General features: G+C 46.5%; 2 protein-coding genes and 1 non-coding gene across 3 annotated transcripts; 1 reads left to right on the top strand and 2 right to left on the bottom strand.

Annotated features, from left to right (window-relative positions):
- Positions 1-1517: 1517 nt before the first annotated feature.
- LOC120672202 lies at positions 1518-3389 on the bottom strand. The gene is made up of 3 exons (XM_039952511.1): positions 2668-3389; positions 2165-2519; positions 1518-1934 (listed from the first exon to the last, which is right to left on the bottom strand). The coding sequence occupies exons 1-3, from the start codon at positions 3201-3203 to the stop codon at positions 1698-1700; spliced, it is 1128 nt and encodes a 375-aa protein (XP_039808445.1). The 5' UTR covers positions 3204-3389; the 3' UTR covers positions 1518-1697.
- Positions 3390-8429: 5040 nt separating this feature from the next.
- On the top strand, positions 8430-8502 carry TRNAF-GAA. Its single transcript has one exon. It is a non-coding gene; the product is annotated as a tRNA-Phe (tRNA).
- Positions 8503-8808: 306 nt separating this feature from the next.
- On the bottom strand, positions 8809-21061 carry LOC120673235 (kinesin-like protein KIN-14C). Its single transcript, XM_039953993.1, has 22 exons — positions 20709-21061; positions 20115-20269; positions 19925-20032; positions 18896-19130; positions 13338-13435; positions 13167-13250; positions 12986-13063; positions 12815-12907; positions 12699-12728; positions 12174-12515; positions 12015-12096; positions 11812-11907; positions 11548-11727; positions 11352-11458; positions 11089-11264; positions 10731-10895; positions 10397-10650; positions 10126-10289; positions 9684-9813; positions 9472-9583; positions 9227-9327; positions 8809-9095 (listed from the first exon to the last, which is right to left on the bottom strand). Exons 1-22 carry the CDS (start codon positions 20746-20748, stop codon positions 9025-9027), a joined length of 2901 nt encoding a protein of 966 aa, XP_039809927.1. The 5' UTR covers positions 20749-21061; the 3' UTR covers positions 8809-9024.
- Between the last annotated feature and the right edge of the window lie 896 nt (positions 21062-21957).

Here is a 21957-nt window from a genome sequence, read left to right as displayed (position 1 = left end):
AAGCAATCCATATGATTGAATCCCCGGTTAGTTATTTCAGGAACTAAAAAAGTTCCTGCCATACTCTTACCATGACGTATAGTTATCATGTTTCCTTTTTGCCATTTTGGATGATGACATCTTTCTAATTTCTTGTGCTTTGCTACATGATTATTGCTGAAGATGTTAGGTTCGGTGGCCCATAAGGACACTTTTCGGTATTTAGGTTTGATGCTACAAAAGAATGACGACATTGATGAAGATGTTAGGCATAGAATCTCAGCTGGCTGGTTGAAATGACGTCAAGCTTCTGGTGTCCTCTGTGACAGGAGGGTGCCACAAACAGGGTTTTCAATTTCGTTTTTGCAAAAATTTCGGCCACCACCGAAATTACCGAAATTCGCAAAATTTCGCTTAAATTTTTTTTGAGACTAGCACATAAAGTATGTTTTTTCTAAAAAATTTTAGATCTAAACAACTATTAGTGTGATTTATGAATACACATTATGGAATAGAAAAATATGCAATATGAACAATAGAAAACATGAGTCTAAAGTTATATAGCACATGTATTAGTGTATTATAAAATTTCGGATTTTCCTTTCGGCCACCACCGAAATTACTGAAATTCGAGAAATTTCGGCAAAATTTTGATCCCTGGCCACAAAAGCTAAAAGGTAAGTTTTATAGGACAACGATTCGCCCGGCGATGTTATACGGTGCTGAATGTTGGCCTACAAAAAGGCGACATGTCCAGCAATTGAGTGTAGCAGAGATGCAGATGTTACAGTGGTTTTGCGGGCACACAATGAGAGATAGAGTCCGGAACGAAGCTATTCGGGAAAGGGTAGGGGTGGTACCAATTGAGGAGAAACTTACCCAACATCGGTTGAGATAGTTTGGACATGTTCAACGGAGGCCTCCGGAGGCGCCGGTGCGTAGTGGGGTGCTAAAGCGTGTTGATAAGGTAAAGAGGGGTAGAGGTAGACCTAAACTGACTTGGGACGAGTTGGTTAATAGAGACCTTAAAGATTGTGATATCTCTGAGGAGTTAGCTTTGGATATGAGCGCTTGGAGACTAGCTATCAACGTGCCTGAACCATGACATTTGTGTCTTTTGGGTTTCATCTCTAGTCTACCCCAACTCGCTTGGGACAAAAGACTGTTGTTGTTGTTGCTGCTGCTACATGATTATTGCCAGCTAACAAAAAAATCTGGCTTGACAAGAAGTGACCCTGGTAAGAGTCTGTCACTTGAGCTCTAAATTATGTTGTTGGGTATACATGTTCTTTGAAGATGACCCTTATAATTATTTAAAGGAAAATGGGGCTTCATATATTGTTACTGGAAACATGAAAAGGGGATTTTGGTACCCTGGATGCAGCTCCCTGTTGTGTTGCTTTCTATTCTTGTCGAATGTTGTTGGATAGCACTATTTACCATGCATATATGGATGAGACGTCTGATTAAGTACCATCTGTGGTCAGGGCTGTTGATTTTTGGATATTGGATCCAGTGTATGAAAACTTTCTCGCGTCTAAAAGTAACAGTAGGGTGCTGATTGCAACACTTTTGGTGATTTAGAGTAGATCTGGTATACGACCAACACTTTGCCTGGTACTTTTTTCCTGGCATTTCAGCTGGCTAACAGTGGCAAACAAGTTTTGCCGTTACTTGCATGTTCAGGCAGGGGGAACAAGCCCTGCAGCTGCTGAACATTACCATGAGAGGAAGAAATGGTAAACCAGCACAAGGCAAGCTGCTACAATGATCTGCAGATTCAGCGGGAAGACCTTGCCGGCACCCAAGTTGCGGGAGTCCTTTGCTGCGCTGACCGAAGCGCAGGAAAGGAAGAACTCTGCCGACACGGCACCGTCCCCGCCGTCTCCTTGGAGATCATCGCTGCTGTAAGCCGGTTTCCCAGACACGCTCTTGTAGAGCCCGCAGCTCCATGCCTGCATACATGGACGTGAAACAGTTGAGTAACGCAGCCAGAATCATAAAGAATATTGATGTCGGTGATGGCAATGTGCCTGTGAATTATAAAGTTTCAGCCAATTTCTTGTTTACAGGCTCTAGTACGTTTGGACACAGTTTTGTGGCCTTCCTTTTGCCCGATCGCTTTCTCAATCTGTCGTTTCCAGTTTAAGTTTGGAACTGCCCTTGAGAATGATGTAGTTGTCACCTGGAGTTGCTCCCCGACGGTGACCACGACGGCGCCGTCCAGCGGCCGGAACCTCGACCAGCCTCGCCGGGAGTAGACGTGGAACCCCGACGCGCCGGGGCAGAGGTGGAGGGCGAGGGCGCGCGAGCAGCGCGAGCTCCGTACCAGCATCCGCAGGACGTCGTCTTGGCTGACCGGGCCGGACGCGCTGCTGCCGTCGTGTTGGTGCTTGCGGATGCAGAGAAGCGAGGCGTTCGCGTCAGCCTTCGCCAATGTTGGTTCTGCGGCATCGGCAGCTTCCTTGCCGTGCTGCAAGGCGTGCAGGAGCTTGGTTGAAGCTTGCTCAAGCTGAGCGAACAAGTCATCCGCTGTGTTCCTGCGCAGTGTCGAAATCCAAAAGTTTCAGATCGATTCTGAATTCGCACCAGAAAATTGTTCAAATCATCAGCCTTTTTGGGTCACTCGCTCGCGCGGTGCAGTCAGTCTCGCAACATTTTGAGTTCATTAACTTGCAAAGTTCATACCTGAGCTGCTTGGCACCATTTCGCAGCGGCCGATTTCCCGCAATTTCTCGGTCTCCATCGCCGGGCGGCCACCACAGCTCCTCTCTATCCTCATCTCCTCCGCCACCTTCCTCCGATGCCGGCGATCCTTCCCTCGCTGCCGCGGCACGTAACGCCCCCAGGACCAAACCCGCGTCGACCCCGTGGCCGACCACCTGGAAGCAGCCAAACGCGACGGCCGCCGACCTCAGCGCCTCCACGGCCTGCGCGCCTCCAGCCAGCGCCGCCGACGGTGAGTCCAGCACGCGCACGTCGATGACGGGCGGCGCCCACGCCGCCTGCTTCTTCCTGTTCCTCCGCGGGCCAGGCCTCTCCGGCAGCCGCAGCACCGGGACCCTGGCGGAGCAGCGCAGGAACCTGCCGATCTCGTCGTCATCCTGGCACGAGCTGCTGCCCGTGAGGACGCCGGTGACCGGGGACGGCGGCGGCGCCCGGAACTCCGGCACCGGCAGCTCCCGGGGCCTCTGAAGGTAGGTGACGAAGGACGCGGCAGCCATCAGTGGCGGTATAAAATGGTTCTGGTCTAGTTCATGATGCTCTAGATTTCTAGCAGGTTATATATATAAACACATGCATGGCTGAGGTCGAATGCAAGAGGTGCCAAATGCTACCAGTTTCTAGTGCGTTTGAGTTCTTCAGTGGGTATGGTAGGGACATGAGCGTGTGGGTAGCTTCTGCGGTGAGCTTTCTTTGTGCGGTAAAGAGGGACAAGGGGGGAAGGGCGTCGGCAGATGACAGCTCGAAAGAGGAGAGGGTGCGGGGGCATGATGCCGCATCATTGTGCCAGGGGTTGATGGAACTGTATCTGCGTACGATTGAATATCTTCACGTCGTTTGTGCGTTCTGTTGAAGATGTTCTGGAACACGACGTACTAAAGCGCTTTTGTTCCCGTTGTGCTGCTTTAATTTGGACGGGTTGATGATCTAGCGTCCTTCTGTACGTGCATTTTAGTACTTTATTGATTGTCGCTGTGGCAGTGGGGAGGGAGAGGGACCATCTTGGTCGTTTTCCTCGAAGTAACTGTTAGGAAGAATTTTGTGGAGACAAAATGTAGGGTGAAAAGGCTCTCTTTCATTGATCTCAAGGAGACAAGGATTACAATATATAGGGAGATTTACAAGGTCAATAAATTCAGGAATTGTAACCCTATGTAACAGCAGCAATAAAGATATTTTATTGCCATGAAAATGGCTGTTAACCCAGCCTTAACAATGGCTGTTAGCCTAGTCTTAACAATGGCTCTTACCATTGTCTTAACTATGTTTTATGGTCTCCATTGTAACAGCTGATTTGATGAGATCAAATAAAGCTTCTGTAACACTCCCCCTTGTGATCGAATCCATCTTGAGATCAACGTATGCTTAAATTTCTTTTAAAAACCCTGTGGGGAAAAAATTAGGAATAATATTTCTGATGATTATACATGCCTTGGTTTATCTCAAGAAAAACCCCGGTGGGGAAAAACATGAGATAAGACATATGCTTACATCGAACATTGTCTCATTAAAAACTTTGTATGAGAAAACCAGATGGTAAAAACTCATAAAAAAGAGTGCAATGTGAAGCGTTTAATAAGGTCCATCATTCAGAGTGTCTCCCCCTGAAGCTTGCAAGTCTCTGAGCCGTCTCATACCAATTCCCTTGACATATTTCTCGAATAAGGAAGTAGGTAGGGACTTGGTAAAGAGATCTGCCAGATTATCACAAGACTTTGTTTGTAAGATGTTTATCTCTCCACTTTGCTGAAGCTCATGGGGATAAAACAATTTGGGAGCAATATGTTTGGTGATGTTATTTTTTATGTAACCTTTTTTGCATCTGTGTAATACAAGCGGCATTATCTTCATAGATAATGGTAGGTGATTCTGCGGAATCAATACCACAAGATTTCTCAATGTGGTTTATCATTCTGCGGAGCCACACGCATTCACGTGATGCCTCGAATAGTGCAATAATCTCAGAATGATTTGTAGATGTAGCCACTAAGGTTTGTTTAGATGACTTCCATGATATAACAGTTCCTCCATGAAGGAACACAAAACCTGTCTGTGATCTGGCATTGTGGGGATCAGACAAATAGCCAACATCAGTGTATCCAACTAAGATAGGATCATTGGTTTTCTGAAAGAATAAGCCAAGATCCTTAGTACCATTCAGGTATCTAAGGATTTGTTTTGCTCCGGTCCAATGACGCTTAGTCGGGGCAGCACTATGTGTTGCTAACAGATTCACTGCATATGCAATGTCAGGCCTGGTATTGTTTGCAAGGTACATGAGTGCTTCGATGAGACTGAGATAAGGATATTCTGATCCTAATATCTCTTCTCCTTCTTCCCGTGGTCTTAAAATGTCCTTTTCCTTATCGAGAGATCGAACAACCATGGGAGTTTTATTTGGATATGCTTTGTCCATATTGAATTTCTCCAATAATTTCTGGACATAGACAGATTGGTGCACTAAAATTCCTGAGTGAAGGTGCTCGATTTGCAAACCTAAGCAAAATTTAGTTTTACCCAAATCCTTCATCTCAAATTCCGTCTTAAGATGTTTGCGGGCTTCATCAATAACTTGTGTGTTGCCAATGATATTCAAATCAACTACATACACTGATATAATGCAAAATCCTGTAGAGGATCTTTTTATGAAGACGCACGGGCTCATCATTATTGGAGTAACCCTTTTGCAAAAGATACTCACTCAGCCGGTTGTACCACATCCTTCCGGACTGCTTAAGACCATAGAGTGATCTTTTGAGCTTTACACAATACATATTGTGATTTGCGCTTTTATTTGGTATTGAGATCCTAGCAGAGACCTTCATATATATATATGCAGTTGATGATGTCGTGACTACTGTCACGACATCATCAACTGCATATATAGACGTTTTTGAGTTGCCAGTGAAATCAAATATCAGAACGTAATTTCACTCATAACTGGAGAATATATTTCATTGAAATCAATGCCGGGTCTCTGCATGAACCCTTGTGCTACAAGCCTCGCCTTATATCTCACCACCTCATTGTTCTCGTTCCGCTTCCGGACAAAAACCCATTTAAAACCCACAAGGAAGATTTTTGGAGGTGTAGGTATCACAGATGAGAATACCTCTCTTTTATTGAGCGAGGCTAACTCTGCTTCAATTGCTTCCTTCCATTTGTTCCAGTCCGAGCGTTTCTTACACTCTACCATGGATTTTGGATCTGGATCATTTTGGATGGTTTCTGCAATTGATGAGGCAAAGTATATGTCGACAATTGTAGTCTTACGATCGAATGATTCTCTAGAATCAACATAGTTTGTGGAAATTTCATGTACCCCATTTGACGGCTCGGTATTTCCCAATACGACAGCGTCAGGGCGTTCCAATATCCCATCATCAGAAATTGAGTGCACTGTTGATGTGGGAGGTGGATTGGGTAAATCCACTTGGTGTCTGTCAACTTGATGTTGAGTTTCATTTACTGTGTCAGAGGATTGTTTCCTCTGTTTCCTCGTGCGCTTGCGAGGGTTTGCCGTACTTCCCCCACTCTCTTTTGAGATAGGGAGTTGAATAGTTTTATTTGGTACCTCTACTCTTTTCGGCACATTCCTTGCAGGAATGTATGATTTTGTGACACCTTTACTCACAGTAAATGAGTCTGGCAAATTATTTGCAGCATTCTGCAAATCAATAATTCTTTGAACTTGTAGTTCATATTCTGTGGTACGAGGATCCTCCTTTAGGGTGTCTAAGGCATTCCAATTTATTTTCGGGCATTTAGTGTGGTACTTGAATTCTCCCCCTAATGCCGGGAAATGTTCTTCATTGAAGATACAGTCAGCGTACCGGGCTGTGAGCAAATCTCCTGTAAGGGGCTCCATGTATTTAATGATCGACGGAGATAAATACCCCACGTAGATCCCCATTTTCCTGTGAGAGCCCATTGATGTATGCTTTGGTGGTGAGATCAGTACGTATACAGCGCAACCGAATTTCCGTAGATGGGAAATACTAGGAGGATCACCACGAACCAATTACAACGGGGAAGTTGTATGATATGCAGTTGGGCGCAATTGTATTAAGTCACCAGCGTGTAAAACTGCGTGATCCCAACATGAGGTTGGTAAGTTATAATTTTGCAATAATGGTCTGGCAATGGGGTTTATTCTCTTGATAAGAGTTTCAGCTAAACCATTATGAGTGTGGACATATGGTACAGAATGTTGAACTTCAATTTCTAAAGCCATACAATAATCATTGAATGCCTTGGAAGAAAATTCTGCAGCATTGTCCAATCTGATTGATTTTATCTGGTATTCAGGTTGGCTTGCTCTAAGTCTGATGATTAGTGCAATCAATTTTGCGAAAGCATGGTTCCGTGTCGATAAAAGACACACATGAGACCATCGTGTGGATGCATCTATTAGAACCATAAAGTACCTGAATGGTCCAGACAAAGGTTGAATAGGGCCACAAATATCTCCTTAAATGCGTTCAAGAAACTTTAGTGGTTCAACCTTTATTTTGAGATGTGAGGGTTTCAAAATCAATTTCCCAGTTGCACATGAGGTGCACACAAAATCTGAGGATTTCGGGAATTTCCTGTCGCTCATACCCTGTCCATTAGAATTACTCATGATTTTTCTCATCATCCCGATGCCAGGATGGCCAAGGCGTTCATGCCAAGTTTTGAATGTATCAACATTCTGAAAAATCGCTTTGTATGCAAAATGTGGTACGGGTTTGATGTATGTGTAGTACAATCCAGACGGGAGAGAAGACACTTTTTCAAGTGTTTGTTTGCCATATCCGGTATCTTCTGTGAAGAGGAGGAACTCCTTATTGTGTTCTTCATATATTTCCACATGAAGTCCATTTTTCGGATATCTCTATAACTTAGTAGGGTACGTGTTGAATCGGGATACAGTAATGCCTCCTCGATATGAATTTGAGTACCCATTGGAAGTATGAAAGTGGCCCTGCCGGAGCCAACGATCATAGCATTGCGTCCAGAGATGGTCAAAACTTGTCCTCTCTTGGTGAGAGTTTGGAAAAATTTGACTTCCCTTAGTATAGTGTTAGTGGTACAACTGTCCACTAGGCACATCTCTTCTTCCATTGGATTGACTCCCGTAACAATCTTTGGTAATTCTTCTTCTTCTACTCAGTTGGCTAGGGCCAATGCTGATAACGTGTTAGGAAGAATTTTGTGGAGACAAAATGTATGGTGAAAAAGCTCTCTTTCATTGATCTCAAGGATTACAATATATAGGAAGATTTACAAGGTCACTAAATTCAGGAATTGTAACCCTTTCATTCACTGTGTAACAGCAGCAATAAAGATATTTTATTGCCATGAAAATGGCTGTTAACCCAGCCTTAACAATGGCTGTTAGCCTAGCCTTAACAATGGCTGTTACCATTGTCTTAACTATGTTTCATGGCCTCCATTGCAACAACTGATTTAATGAAATCAAATAAAGCTTCTGTAACAGTAACATCGACCGAATCTTCTTGAAAATGGCAATGTTCGTGCGGTGCATACACGAGGGCGCGCAGAAGTGTTTCAGAGCACGAGGAGGACCAGCAGCTCGCATTGATACGTGCTCGCTCCGTAGTTTCGGATGCAAAATGGGTCACTGAAGTCGTAAAACGTTGCAATTTCCAGCTAATGGAAGGACCCTTCATTAAAGCCATTTATTTTTGATAAATAAGTTCATGTACCAAAACTTAATGAAAGCGGGGATAGCTCAGTTGGGAGAGCGTCAGACTGAAGATCTGAAGGTCGCGTGTTCGATCCACCCTCACCGCATTTTTTTCAGACCAAGGTTACTGTGGCTTCGCTCTCATATTTTGCCTTTTTTTATTTTTGCGAATTCCGTGTTCTTATCATCGGCAACAATCTGCTGCTTTTTGTTTGTGCTTGACTGCTTGTCGCCTGAAGTGAAGCAGAATGAGATTGGACACCTGGAGAAGCAGCCGCTGGGCTCGGCATCGCCTTGGCCTCGGCCTCGGCGTGAGCCGCCTGAACCCACACAATTCACAATGGCACAGCGCGCGCCTGCTATGCGCTCTGTTCGCTGCACGCGCAGGGCAAAACGCCAAAACCATTTCGGCATTTCCCATCAAATGGCCAGCCTATCTATAATCGGCTGAATGCCCATTATCATTACTCAGCAGATCGTTGACAAGTGATTCCGGTCCAGCGACACACATATACCCAATACCCTACACCAAACCAGCCGTTGTGTTTCAGCACAATCTGTCAGTGTCAGATTACAGAGGCGTGGCAATGGCATTGGGGGCTGACCCATACGCTGAAGTCTTTATTCCTCTACCGCCTTTTGGGGGGTTTCACTGAAGGTCCTCCTCCAGTAACCTGGCTTCCCGTAGACTTTGTGCGACCTGGTTAGCAAACACGAGTTTGCATCAGATTCAGGGTTAGGGATAGTACCATGTGTTGAGATGCCATTTCTGGATGCTCGCAGCATAGATCAGCTTAGGTAGCATGCAAGCGATTTGCGTTTGTATTGTACCTGGAGGTTTTAGAGCAGACTCCCTTGGTTTTGGTTTGGAGTTTGCCGGCTGCCCATTCTTTGTGAGGAACAGTCTGGCTATCCTTGATGGAGTCTTCTCCCTGTAGTTTGTAGGGCATAGTTTAAGTTGCAGGATTCGTTACTGAAAGAAATATGGGATGCCTTCTAGCGTGCAATGCTGAAGTCAAAAGAATGATGGCAAGGAAGAGAGATGTGGAAAGTGGAAGCCCTCAATGGTAACATACATCTGCTCGGCTGCTGCCTCAGAAGCACCGCCAACGGAATACTCTGTTCCTGCTACTGAGCAGCCGTCATCAGATACATCTTCACATTCGGCTTCACCTGATCCCGCAGCCCCTGTATCAGTGGCCAAGTGTGTCCATTACTGATTCCATTTACTACTGCATATTTTTGAGGCATGATGAAATCCTGTCACAACACCTGAGCGATCCATTACCTGATAATCGCCGGATCTGTTGTCTACTGTCATTTCTATCTGTTGATGAAGTTGGAGACTTGGATTTCTCCTTCAGGAGCTGCTCAATTTCCATATCTTTCCGTGATATTGTGTCTTTCAGATACGAAACCTGGACACAAAAAATGATGAACGCTTCTGAAATCAGGATAACCAATGGAAGATGCAGAAACTATCTGATCTGATTATAGTAACAACTACCAGATTGCCTTATTAACAGCAATACACTTTTTTTCTCCAAATTAAAAGTTAATTTGTGGTCATATCAGAAGAGAGTGTACTCCTTGAAACCGATCACTGTAAGTTAATATGAAGCTTACTAGTGCTCAAAGCTAAAGTAATGTTTGTATAAAACTTGCTACTACTGTTAAACTAGTGAACACAAATTATCCGAATTTATGAGTCAGATAAGAGAGATAAAAACCTGTTCTAGCAGCTCCTTTATATCTTTGCCCTCTTTATTACTTCTTGCGGCACCTAACTCGACTCCAGAAACCCTTTCAGCAAACTTCAAAGTGCTCATTGTTTCTGAATATGATTCGGTATCAGGATTTATTTGAACAAACATCAGTGTCTTTGCTTGCCCACCTGCAAGAAATAGAAAAAAAATTATGATAAGTAATTTCCCAAAAAAGTAATAACAGCTATATGTTAGAAAACCCCCCTCTTTTTTTTGAGGAACAACTATATATTACCTAAAGAGCTTTGTAGAACTTGAGTCAGCTTGCTGTTTCTGTATGGAACATGGGCATTTTTTTGTGCCAAAGCAAAAATAACATCACCAAGGGCAGACAGGGATTTGTTTATATACTGTGCTTCTTTTAATCTTTCTCCAATTGCTTCAGATCGCTCAACTCTTTCACTCCCAGCAAGATCAATCAAATGGAGACATCCTCGGGAAGTAGATCCATTCTTCAAATCCAACCCTCTAACATGCACAGTTAGAATGCTGCATGCAACAAAAGTTTCAAAACATTATGTTCCAAAAAATTTAGGGTTTGACTTTAATAAGCAATCATTGGCATATACCTGTGAGATCGACTGCTCCTTTCATTTAGAGCTGTTGATCCAACTGCTCTATTTGTTTGTCCAATTTCCATCAAGTCCAGCACATCAGATGTTGATTTGACTGGATGTAAGCTCGCATCTGGGACAACAAGTCCATTCGGCTGAGAGGTACTCCAAATTCCGAGCGTTTCTTTATGTCAAGAATAACAAATTTTTTTCTTTGCATAACTGTCAGTCGGAACACTAAATGGAGCCATGAGAGAGATGATAATACTCCCTCTGTTTTTTAATATGTGACACTTAATTAGCTTGTTCTAACGACACATGTTTAAAAACGGAGGGAGTAAAAAATAAACATGCTTTTCATGGGGAAGGATATCTTTTTTGTGAAAGATTATTGGATAAAAGATCTCGCACTTGTTCGTTGTAAATCTCAACCATTTGCACTTCCACCTCATATGAGAAAGCATTTCTTCTACTTAGAGAGATGTCGAACAAGTCATTTAAGGCTCGATAGTTCACACCCCAATCTTCTTTAGATGTGCCTGGTCCACTCTAAGAAAATGATACCAAGCACCAATTAGTAATATCCTCAAGAATAGTATCAATTCAACTTTGTTATCTTGAGTCTTGATTTCTTACCATTGTGTAAGTTTTTCCTGAACCAGTTTGACCATATGCAAAAATGCATACATTAAACCCATCAAGAACTGATCTGATCAATGGCTGGATGTCAGAGAACACTTCAGCTGGAAGTTCGTAAGAAAAATTGGTGAGCAATATTCAATGACACACCTTTTTAACTTCAGATTGCATCACTAGCATATATGAGATATACCTTGAGAAGCATGCGTTTTAAACACCTTATTAAACTTGAACATTCGACACCCATCCTTCCCTTGTTTGAAGGGGTTTGTGATGAAGATCTCACCATTTTCACCAATATAATCAACTGTAGTTGCTTTCCCATCTTGACCAGGAAGAAATGGTCTGACACGGCAATAGACTCGGATATTTCCTAACAATAAATATTAGAGTAGGAAAATGTTAAACAACAATAAAATGTGTACAAGTGTAAATATATCGTTGTGCAGGAAAATACCTTTTAGTTCCTGTACTTCGTTAAACAACTTCTGATTTTCTGCAAGAACCTTATGGTAATTATCGGCAGCATCTACTAAACCTTTTAGATCATGTCCTAAACAAGTTTGGCAAGTTAAGAGAAGACAAAATAAATTATCAGCAAAATAGAAAATGTATGTGTGGGACAATGCTGCTATGAAAATCATGAGTACTCTCACATACCAATGTTACATATTTCGTCCCTCCATTTCATTTGAAGGGTAAACATTTCCTGCTTAATGGACTGAGATGATAACCTTATGTCCTAACATAGTTGAATATAAGTGAGAAACAAAAATAAACTAAAGACAAAGGAAAATTAATGTAGAAAAATAAAACAACCTTAATGGACATTTTTTGATTATCCATAAAACTTTGGAAAATGTTTGCTTTCCTGCTCCAAAGTTGAGATTTCAGTTGGGAAGCAGACTCAATCTCTTCAGCTTTCTGTTTTGATTGCATTAGAAGAAACTCAGCTTCCTTAATTCTTGAAGTCAAGTGTTCCTCCATCTGCCTAGCTTCTGTTTCCGTTCTCTCATGGTACTGTTCATGCATTCTACTCAAGATCTGTATTTCTTGCTGAAGAGAAGCTATCATATTCTCTGCATTCTCTTTTTCCCACATCAACCGAACCATGTCTTGTTCACCTAGTTTTCTTTTCTCATCAATTTTTGATTTCTCTACCTATAAGAGTAAGACAAACAAATTTATGATCTGCTCACTATAACTACGAGCACAAAATGTAGTACAATATTCAAAAGTGATCCAAGCATCATACAACTAGCAATTGTTTCATTTTTTAAATAAAGATTGAAACAAGTAACATGGTTAGAAAAATAGAAAGGCAGATTAGGATATTTTGAATACCTCAATTAGCTCAAGCCGATTTGCCGTCATCTGAAGAAGAGCAACATGTGTCAATATCTAAACACAATAGTGATTCATGTGGTACTTTTTAAACCATGAACAAATTCGATAGCTACCTCATTTTCTTCATTTGTTCCATTTACTAATGTCTCGAGTGCTTTAATTTTGGATTGGTACTTGTCTTCCCGAATCTTTATGATGCTATTTTGCTGTGAAAATAAGTAATCTGTTTCAAGTCGAATCTATATGACAGGAAATGGTGAATTCAGAACAAATGACACACTTACATTTCTTATGTGATCTGCTTGAATAGCAATGCGGTGCTCAATCTCTTGAACAACATTTCTTAACAAGTAAACAACACGCTGAGACAAGAATAGGCTGGATTTAGTCATCAATAACTGATGATAAATAAACACTGCGATTCCAGGCAGTATGTTTATTGAAAGTCCCTGAAAACAGACTTACATGTGGTATTTCTCCTCTTTTCCTCTCAATGCTCTCATCTAGAATGCCATTAACAATTCTAAGAAGTGATTGAGTAGGTGCGTTCTGATAAAGATAGTTATACTAATTAATAAAATAGCAGAGATAAAAATAAAAAAAAAGTGTGACATGGTCTGATGCTAAAGAGTTTACATCTAGACTACTTGAATGCATCATCTCTGAAACTTTGGCAGCAGGAAGATCAGTGTAGAGGCCCCGCTTAAGTTGGAAAGCATCATGGACCTTTTGTCCTGCAAAGTAGGGTAAACATGATGTGCTGTCAAGTCTTGATTCTTCTGTTGATTTTAGCTTCATGCTGAATTATTTTAATAACGACCGGACTGTGTGCCCCGTCATGATGCAGAGACTGGAATTAAAAATGCCCTTTTTTCTAAAGGAAGGGTTAGAATGGCCATATATAAACATGGCAAGGGAAGTCAAACTCGAAGTGAATAAACAGGACTAGAACTTGTAAATGTAACCAGTCTATTAAAGGTACACAAGCTAAGGGTACTCTGAAAGCATGAATATGGAAGTTAACATATAAAGTCATTCGGACTGAAGTGCAAGACGCCTGATTTTTTTTTCTTTGGAAAGGGGGGGATTATTGTATATATGATGTGGTCTGCTCTATTAATCAACCAAATACAGATAGAATGTTCAGCAGATCGGATATCTCCTTGGCTCGCCATCACGCAGGAGGCTCTGAGCACCTCAAGGCTATCCTTCTACTTGCCAAACTCTCCCCTCTTTCCTGAATAAATAGACTCTATCTTAACAAACCTCCTAAAGTTTAGCCTAACAAACTGGAAACAACCAAAAATGCGACTAAACTGTTGTGGACTCCTTGGCTTTGCTCCTGCGCTGGTACTTCTTGCTGAATATGGTGTCCACAACACTCCCCCCCCCCCCCCCCCCCCAAGACCAAAAAGCTCGTCTTCGAGCTTGAAATCAGGGTGACGCTCCTTGAACTCCTGAAGAGGCTCCCAGGTAACCTCGGCGGTGCTGCGGCCTTCCCACTAAACAAGCAAATCCCAAGAGTTCCTGCTGGGCGTCGCGCGGAGGACCTTGGTGGGCACCGGCAGCGCACGGCTGTTCGCGATGGGTGGCAGCGCGCCCATGATGCTTCTTGAGGAAGACGTCGTGGATGCGCGCCTTAGCTGGAAGCCGCAGACGATACGCCACGGAGCTGATCTTCTCCACCACTTGGAATGGCCCGTAGAAGCGTGGCGAGAGCTTGGACTTGGAGCTGTCGGTGATGCCGGCCGCAGTGCGCTGGTGCAGGCGTAGCCACACCCAGTCATCCACTTGGAATGCGAGGTCCCTGTGGTGCTTGTCATGAGACGACTTCATATAATCTTGCGCCTGGAGAAGTCGTTCCCGAATTTCTGCCAAGAACACGTCGCGATGTTGGAGCTGCTTGTCCACCGCGACGACTCGCGCCATGCCAGGGTCGTACTGCACCAAAGACGGAGGTGGCCAGCCGTAGACGACCTCGAACGGCATCGCACGCAGAGCGGTCTGGTACGACGTGTTGAAGCAATACTCCGCCCAGGGCAACCAACGAAGCCAGCTGCGCGGGCGATCTCCAGCCAAGTACCGCAGGTAGACACCCAGAACGAGGTTGACGACCTCCGACTGGCCATCAGTCTGCGGCCGGAACGCAGAGCTGAGGTGGAGCTTCCCGCTAGGGAGGGACAAGAGCTCTGTCCATAGCGTGCTGGCGAACACTAGGTCTTTGTCGCTCACGATAGAGCACGTAAACCCGTGGAGGCGTACGATGTTGTCGAAGAATGCCTGCGCAACGGAGAGGGCCGTGTAAGGGTGGCCTAGGGGAACGAAATGGACCATCTTGGAGAAGCGGTCCACCACCGTGAGGACAACAGACTTGCCGCCGACCTTGGGAAACCCCTCGACAAAGTCCATGGCGATCTCGCTCCACACGGACGATGGAACTTCGAGGGGTTGTAGCAGACCTGCCAGGTGGAGATGCTCTGTCTTGTTTCGTTGACAGACGAGGCAGCCTCGGATGAAGTCGCGGACGAGCTTGGACGCCTGGGGGCAATAGAAGGAGGAACACAGCCGGGCGAGCGTCTTCTGGATCCCCTCATGACCAGTGTCGTGTGCGTTGTCGAGCAGTTGTGGCCAGAGCGAGGACGATGCCGGCACGTAGATGCGGCCTTGGTGCAGCACGAAGCCGTCGGCCTGGGGCCATGCCGCATCAGCGACGCCATCCTGGATCTCCTGGCACTTGGCAATGATCTCTGGGAGGGACTGCGCCTCTCGCCGGAACGTGTCGAAGAGGGGGAACTCCGGCCGCGACACGGACTAGGCGTGGACCCGCACGCCAAGTTCGTGCTCATCGCGCCTCGACAAGGCGTCGGCCGCCACGTTCTGCTTCCCAAGTTTGTACTCCACCTGAAAACTATACCCAAATAGTTTGCTTACCCAGGTTTGTTGAGAAATGGTGGAGAGGCGCGGGTCCAGGAGGTGTTTGAGACTGCAGTGGTCCGTACGCACGATGAACTCCGCCGTCCACAAGGCCGCCGGTGGCGCACGGCCTGCACGAGGCCAATGAGCTCGCGCTTGTAGGCCGCCAGCTTGGCGTGCTGCGGCGCGACAGTGCGGCTGAAGAAGGCGATTGGCCCGTGTCCTTGATGCAGCACCGCGCCAAAGCCTGATCACGACGCGTCGCAGTCGACCATGAACACCTTGGTGAAGTCGGGCAGCTGCAGAACCGGGGCCGAGGTCAGCGCACGTTTGAGGTCGTGGAACGCCGTCGTGGCCGCGTCGCACAACTGGAACGCATCCCGCTTGAGGAGGGCCGTCAATGGCGCTTCAATGATGCCGTAGTTATGGATGAAGCGCCGATAGTACCCCGTGAGTCCCAGAAACCCACGGAGTGCCTTGATGGAGCGCAGCAACGGCCAGTCCTGGACGACCTGAATCTTGTCGACGTCCATGGCTACCATGCCGTTCTCGATGACATGGCCGAGGTAGTGGATCCGTCGTTCCCCGAAGGAGCACTTGGAACGCTTGAGGACGAGGCCGTGTTGTCGTAGCATGCTGAGGACCGCCCTGACATGCTGGAGGTGTTCTGCCTCGGTGCGGCTGAAGATGAGGATGTCGTCGAAGAAGACTAACACGTACCGGCGAAGGAACAGCCGCAGCACCTCATTCATGAGGGCTTGGAACGTCGATGGCGCATTGGTGAGGCCGAACGACATCACTAAGAACTCGAAGTGGCCATGGTGAGTTCGGAATGTCGTTTTGGCGACGTCGTCTAGGTGCATCCTGACCTGGTGGTACCCGCTGCGCAGATCCAGCTTCGTGAAGAACACGGCATCCTTCAGCTCATCCAGGAGTTCCTCCACGATCGGAATTGGGAATTTGTCCCGAACCGTCTTGGTGTTGAGCGCTCTATAGTCGACGCAAAAGCGCCACGAGCTGTCACGCTTGACCGGTGATGAGAACGCCGAAGTGCTGGCCCTGATAATGCCTTGCTCCAGCATTGCTTGGCATTGGGCCTCGATTTCGTCCTTGAGGAATTGGGCGTATCAATACGGCCTGACTGCCACCGACGGGGTGTTGGGCAGAAGATGAATCCGGTGATCCAGCGGTCGTGGCGGCGGCAAACCGGATGTCGTCACGAACAAGTCATCGAACTCGACGGGGAGGGCCGTCAGGGGGTTGATAGCCTGTGTTGCCGCTAGGTGTGGTGACGGTGTGGCGTTGACACCGGTCCAGCGCACCTTATGATCATGGCGCCAAAAAGTCATGGAGAGCTTGGCGAGGTCCCCGACGACGGGTCCCAGGGTACGCAGCCACTCGCAGCCCAAGATGAGGTCGTAGCCTTCCAGCGGGATGATGTAGAGGTCAGTCGAGAATTGTTCGTCCTCGATGTTCATGGTCACGCCGTGACAAACGCCGGAAGTGGGCACGCGATCGCCATTTGCGACGCCCACCAATAGTCCTGGACGTGGGACGGGGTCGAGGCCGACGCGACGCGCCACTGCGTCGGAGATGGAGTGCGTCGACCCGGAGTCGATCAGCGTGACCATGGCGGCGCCGCGGATCGTGGCTCGGAATTGGAGAGTGGAGCTCGTGCGGGTGCCTGTTACGGCATGCACCGAGATGGTGATGTCGTCCTCCGCTTGGGCGTCCTCCGCTGCTTCCCCGTCATCGAGTTCCAGGTAGTAGATCCCTTTGCCGGAGCAGACCTTGGTGTGTTCCGTCGAGAACTTCTCCAGGCAATTGAAGCAAAACCCTTCAAGGCGCCGCTGGGCCATCTCCTCCGGTGAGAGGCGCTTGAAAAGGCCGACCGCCGGTGGTGGCGGTTTGGGCGCTATGGCGGGCAGTGCCGGTGAAGAGCCCGTGGCGGCCGTAGCTGGTGTAGACCGCGAAGAGGATGCCAAGGCACGCTGGGACGTGACGTCGCGAGGGCCTCCTGTGGCGGTCAGATCCGTGGTCACGTGTTGACGACGTTCGAACGCGCGGGCGAGGGCCATGGCGTCCTCCAGCATCGCGGGGTTTCTGCAACTCGACATCCGTGCTGAGGGGTTGCTGGAGTCCCGCCATGAAGATGGCGATCTGCTGCGGTTCCGTGACGTCCTTGCAGCGTGCCAATAGCAACAGGAATTGCTCCTGGTAGTCGTCGACTGTAGATGTGCGCCGGAGTTGTGTCAGCTTGCCCAGGGGATTGCTTCGAAGCGGCGGCCCAAACTGCTGGTTGACGCCATCGACGAACTGTGTCCAGAACGGGACGCCTTGGATTTTCTCCAGGCGGTATACCATTGGCCGGCGGCGCCGTCAAGATAGAAGGATGCCGTCGGGACCTTGAGGTGTTCAGGCGTGCCGTAGGCACGGAAGAACTGCTCGCTTTTGTGCAGCCACGTGATGGGATCGTCACTGCCATCATACTTGGGGAAGTGCAGTTTATGGCCTGGGTCGCCGGCTTGCCGGACGAGGATGCATCGTGGGTGTCAAAGCGACCTTGCTTGTCCAGGATCTGGGTCTGGACGTTCTTGACGGGGGCTGAGATGAGACTGGTTTCCTGGCGGACTACAGAGATGTCCGCATCCATGCGCTTGCCAAGATCGCCGACCATCTTGACGAGCTTGTCGAACATGGCTTCCATGGTGGCTTGGGTGGCCGGCGTTTGATCGCCGTCGTCGGACATGGCAGTGGAGCGATGGGTTTAGCGGCGCGCAGGGGAAGAGGGGGATGTGGGCAGGCGATAGTAGATGCAATCAGGCCAAGGAAAGACCTAGACTGATACCAAATGATGTGGTCTGCTCTATTAATCAACCAAATACAGATAGAATGTTCAGCAGATCGGATATCTCCTTGGCTCGCCCTCACGCAGGAGGCTCTGAGCACCTCAAGGCTATCCTTCTACTTGCCAAACTCTCCCCTCTTTCCTGAAAAAATAGACTCTATCTTAACAAACCTCCTAAACTTTAGCCTAACAAACTGGAAACAACCAAAAATGCGACTAAACTGTTGTGGACTCCTTGGCTTTGCTCCTGCGCTGGTACTTCTTGCCGAATATGGTGTCCACAACAATATATGTGAAGTCCAAGGATAAGTTGGCTATAGCACCGACAACCAGTTATTAATGGCAATTTTTTCTGTTTAAATTACATACTTTGAACTAGATTCACAGTTCATTGCCACAAATGATGACACCTAAATAAAAGACACATGCATACCTGAATGAAGATTATTTCTTTGTTGAGACTTCAGATCCCAGTGGACCTTCTGTCTTTCCTCCATGGGAGATCTTTTCCCTGGCATCACAACCGAATTTATAGGCCCATCGGATTCTCGAAGTTCCAGTCTCCTTCTAAGGGGTGTCTTAACATTGTTTGAAATGTTTTGACTTGATCCCGTAGTCACATTATCCTTTAGTGCCAAGAGACACTCCACTACAGAAGACACCGATCCCTGTAATCATTGAATGCGCAGGGTTAGCAAAAACTGACATGAACAGAACCACAGATTTTCAATTGACAACCGTGACAAAAGTCTGAATCAAAATGTAGGAGGCACAGAGGACCATTTCCCAAAAGAAATCACAAATTATGAACTCTATTAAGCATCTGAGAATGGCACAGATTTCAAGGGGGGTTTTTAGTCTATGCTGTACGGGTGAAGCTCTTATGGATTTTGGTGAAGATTTGATATAATTCTACAGGAGAGTTGTAAGATCTAAGACCTCTCTGAGTTACTCATATTCCTTACAGTGCAACACTTTTCAACCTTTCCAATAGCAACTGAGGTTATTGCTGCTTTTCAGTCAACCATAATCGAGCTTAGTGGTACAAGTCATATATAGCCACAGTTATGAATATGGTTGTCAAAATCTCAATTATGTCATCCGATTTTACGCATTTACGATCAGAACCAACGGGCTTGGCTATACGATTCTTGTCAATATAATCTACCACTCTATGATTTTTAAGTTTATGATCCCATGCCATGATTGCAATCTTACCTAAAGACCTCCAATTTGATTTAAAATCCACGATTTTGATAACCTTGGTTATGAATACACACAATCTTCATACTGAAATGATATGCAAGGCCTAAAATAGTAGGCATTATTGCCAACATGGTATTAAGGACTAACACCAACTATGGTAACAACCATTATTAACATACAGCTTGAAAAGGAGATGATGGCACCATTTAGTTCATGTATACCGGAAAACTACTTCACATAACAGGAGTAATCTCACCTCCTCCAGATCCTTGACGCTGAATCCTGGTAGCCCCATCTCCGCGACAACAGAGAGGAATTTCTTCACATTCGACCTCTGGTCTGATGCATTACCACCCCACATTCCCTTAAAAAAAAAGAACTCAAGTTTAGATCAGCAAGAGTAACATGCACTAGAAGTTCAGCATCTCGGAGATGACTGAACTCACCTCCTGAACATCAGGCATGAGCTTCTCCGCAATGTAGCATAGCGCGGTACCGTCGATGAGGTACTCCCGCAGCTCCTCATCTGAAGAATCCAATGGCAAGTCGAACTCCGGCAGCAACCCACCAAGCCAATCTATCACCTCAGCACGCCGATTGGCTAGAAATAGTTTATATAACCAAAAGGAGCAGTCGTGAGAAATGTGTACAGAATCGTAAGATTGAGCTCGCAAATTAAAAACTTAAAGCCTCACATCACTAGAGACGAAGATCAAATTTCGAACTCCTATACAAAACTCTGACAAGCCAATGCTCAAGGAAAACTACTGCATCGCACTGCACTGTCAAACTACGCATCAAGAGCACCAGACTCTCCAAATACAGGTAAATTCAACCCCAGAGGCGCCAAACTTAGACCTGAATCGCTCCAGCTTACCAGTTTTGGCCAGAAGAGAAAATATCAAATGACATACTAAACACACGAAACTTTCAAAGATCCAAACTTTGGGCTTCGGAACTTGAATTAAGGCGTTAGACCATTCCCCACAGAAGAAAAGTAAAAAAGAAAAAGTGAAAGCTCAGATCGACGACCATCCCACCTGCATGGAACTCGCCGTACTCGCCGTCCACGTTCCCCATCCCTCACCGCCGGAACCGGAGCCTGCAAATGCAGGCCGATCTGGGCCCAGATCGAGCCCTCCGGCGGGCGGGGTGGCACGGGTCCGGCCGAATCGAGAGGCTTGGAGGCAATGCGGGAGGTGGATCGGCGTGAGCTCGGGGTGCGATTGGCCTGGGTTTTCTTCGCCCCTCCCCGTCCCTCCTTCCCTCGTCGTCCTCCTGCTGCTGTTGGACAGGGTGCTGCTCAGCACTCAGGCTCACAGCAGCTTCCCTTTCGTCCTGTGACTTCCCCGCTTCACTGGGGTCTCCTGGTTAGTTGGGTTTTGATTTTTGTTTTTGCTTGTGCGTTAAGGCCGGTGGTCAGTGGCAGTACTATGCTTTGCTGTCCCTCCCACCCACCCTGGAAACTCGCGTGGTATTTACCGTTATCGTGACTAACCGCAGGCTTCGCACGGTCTGAATCAGATTTTCGGATGCTGTGATGGTCTACCGTTCGATACAGGTTGCACGCTGTATGAATCATTGAATTGCCTAAGGAGCATACCATGATGAACTAGATTTGTATTAACTACGTACATGCAATGAACACTCCTCGTTCTTTTTTTTACAGGAACTACGGCGGACCCGTTGAGTACAAAACAGAATAGAGAGTACAAAATGAAGGAGGAAGAAGGGGGAGGACCAGACGCAGCTGGTCAAGGAGGAGAGAAAAACATCTACAAGCACATCTATTATAAGCAGCTCAAGAGAGCAGAAAGGAACAACCAAAGATCAAGCGCAGCTGATCAAGGAAAGGAAACCAAAAGAAAAAAGAAAAGGCTATCTATTACATAAAAAAGTGCTCCAGTCCTCGAGGCAGACTTTGGCTTGGCGTTCTGCATCCGGTGACGCCACAAATAAAGGTTGGCGGCACAGCGGCGAAGGGCGACATGGCAGGTCTCATGCTCGTTTCTGAAGACCAGTGCATTGCGGCGTTTCCAAATGTTCCAAAGAATAGCAGTAAGGATAGTAGAGCGGAGCTTCTGGTTAGGAATACTTGGTCCAGGGAGGGAGGCATTCCAAATAGATTCGATAGAGGTGATGGAAGAAACTGAAAGACCGAGAGTGGACCAAAATTCCTGAGCCCGATGGCAAAACAGGAACAGGTGAGGAATGTTTTCAGGAGAGGCGCAGGCAGGGCACCGGCCAGAGTTGTTAGCCCTGCGCTCGTGAAGACGAGCATTGGTGTTT

The sequence above is a fragment of the Panicum virgatum genome, chromosome 5N, assembly GCF_016808335.1.
Source record: "Panicum virgatum strain AP13 chromosome 5N, P.virgatum_v5, whole genome shotgun sequence".
Lineage (NCBI taxonomy): Eukaryota > Viridiplantae > Streptophyta > Magnoliopsida > Poales > Poaceae > Panicum > Panicum virgatum.
This window is presented reverse-complemented; position numbering and strand designations above follow the sequence as displayed.

What these genes read in the sequence shown, in the direction of transcription:
- LOC120672202 (XM_039952511.1), bottom strand. Translation starts at nt 3,203, where the DNA reads ATGGCTGCCGCGTCCTTCGTCACCTACCTTCAGAGGCCCCGGGAGCTG. An exon ending in AATGGTGCCAAGCAGCTCAG is followed by an intron (nt 2,520 to 2,667) that starts GTATGAACTTTG and finishes GACACTGCGCAG; the next exon opens with GAACACAGCGGATGACTTGT. An exon ending in CCGTCGGGGAGCAACTCCAG is followed by an intron (nt 1,935 to 2,164) that starts GTGACAACTACA and finishes CCATGTATGCAG; the next exon opens with GCATGGAGCTGCGGGCTCTA.
- LOC120673235 (XM_039953993.1), bottom strand. Translation starts at nt 20,748, where the DNA reads ATGGGGAACGTGGACGGCGAGTACGGCGAGTTCCATGCAG. An exon ending in GTACGGCGAGTTCCATGCAG is followed by an intron (nt 20,270 to 20,708) that starts GTGGGATGGTCG and finishes AACTATTTCTAG; the next exon opens with CCAATCGGCGTGCTGAGGTG. An exon ending in GAACAAATGAAGAAAATGAG is followed by an intron (nt 12,729 to 12,814) that starts GTAGCTATCGAA and finishes GCTCTTCTTCAG; the next exon opens with ATGACGGCAAATCGGCTTGA.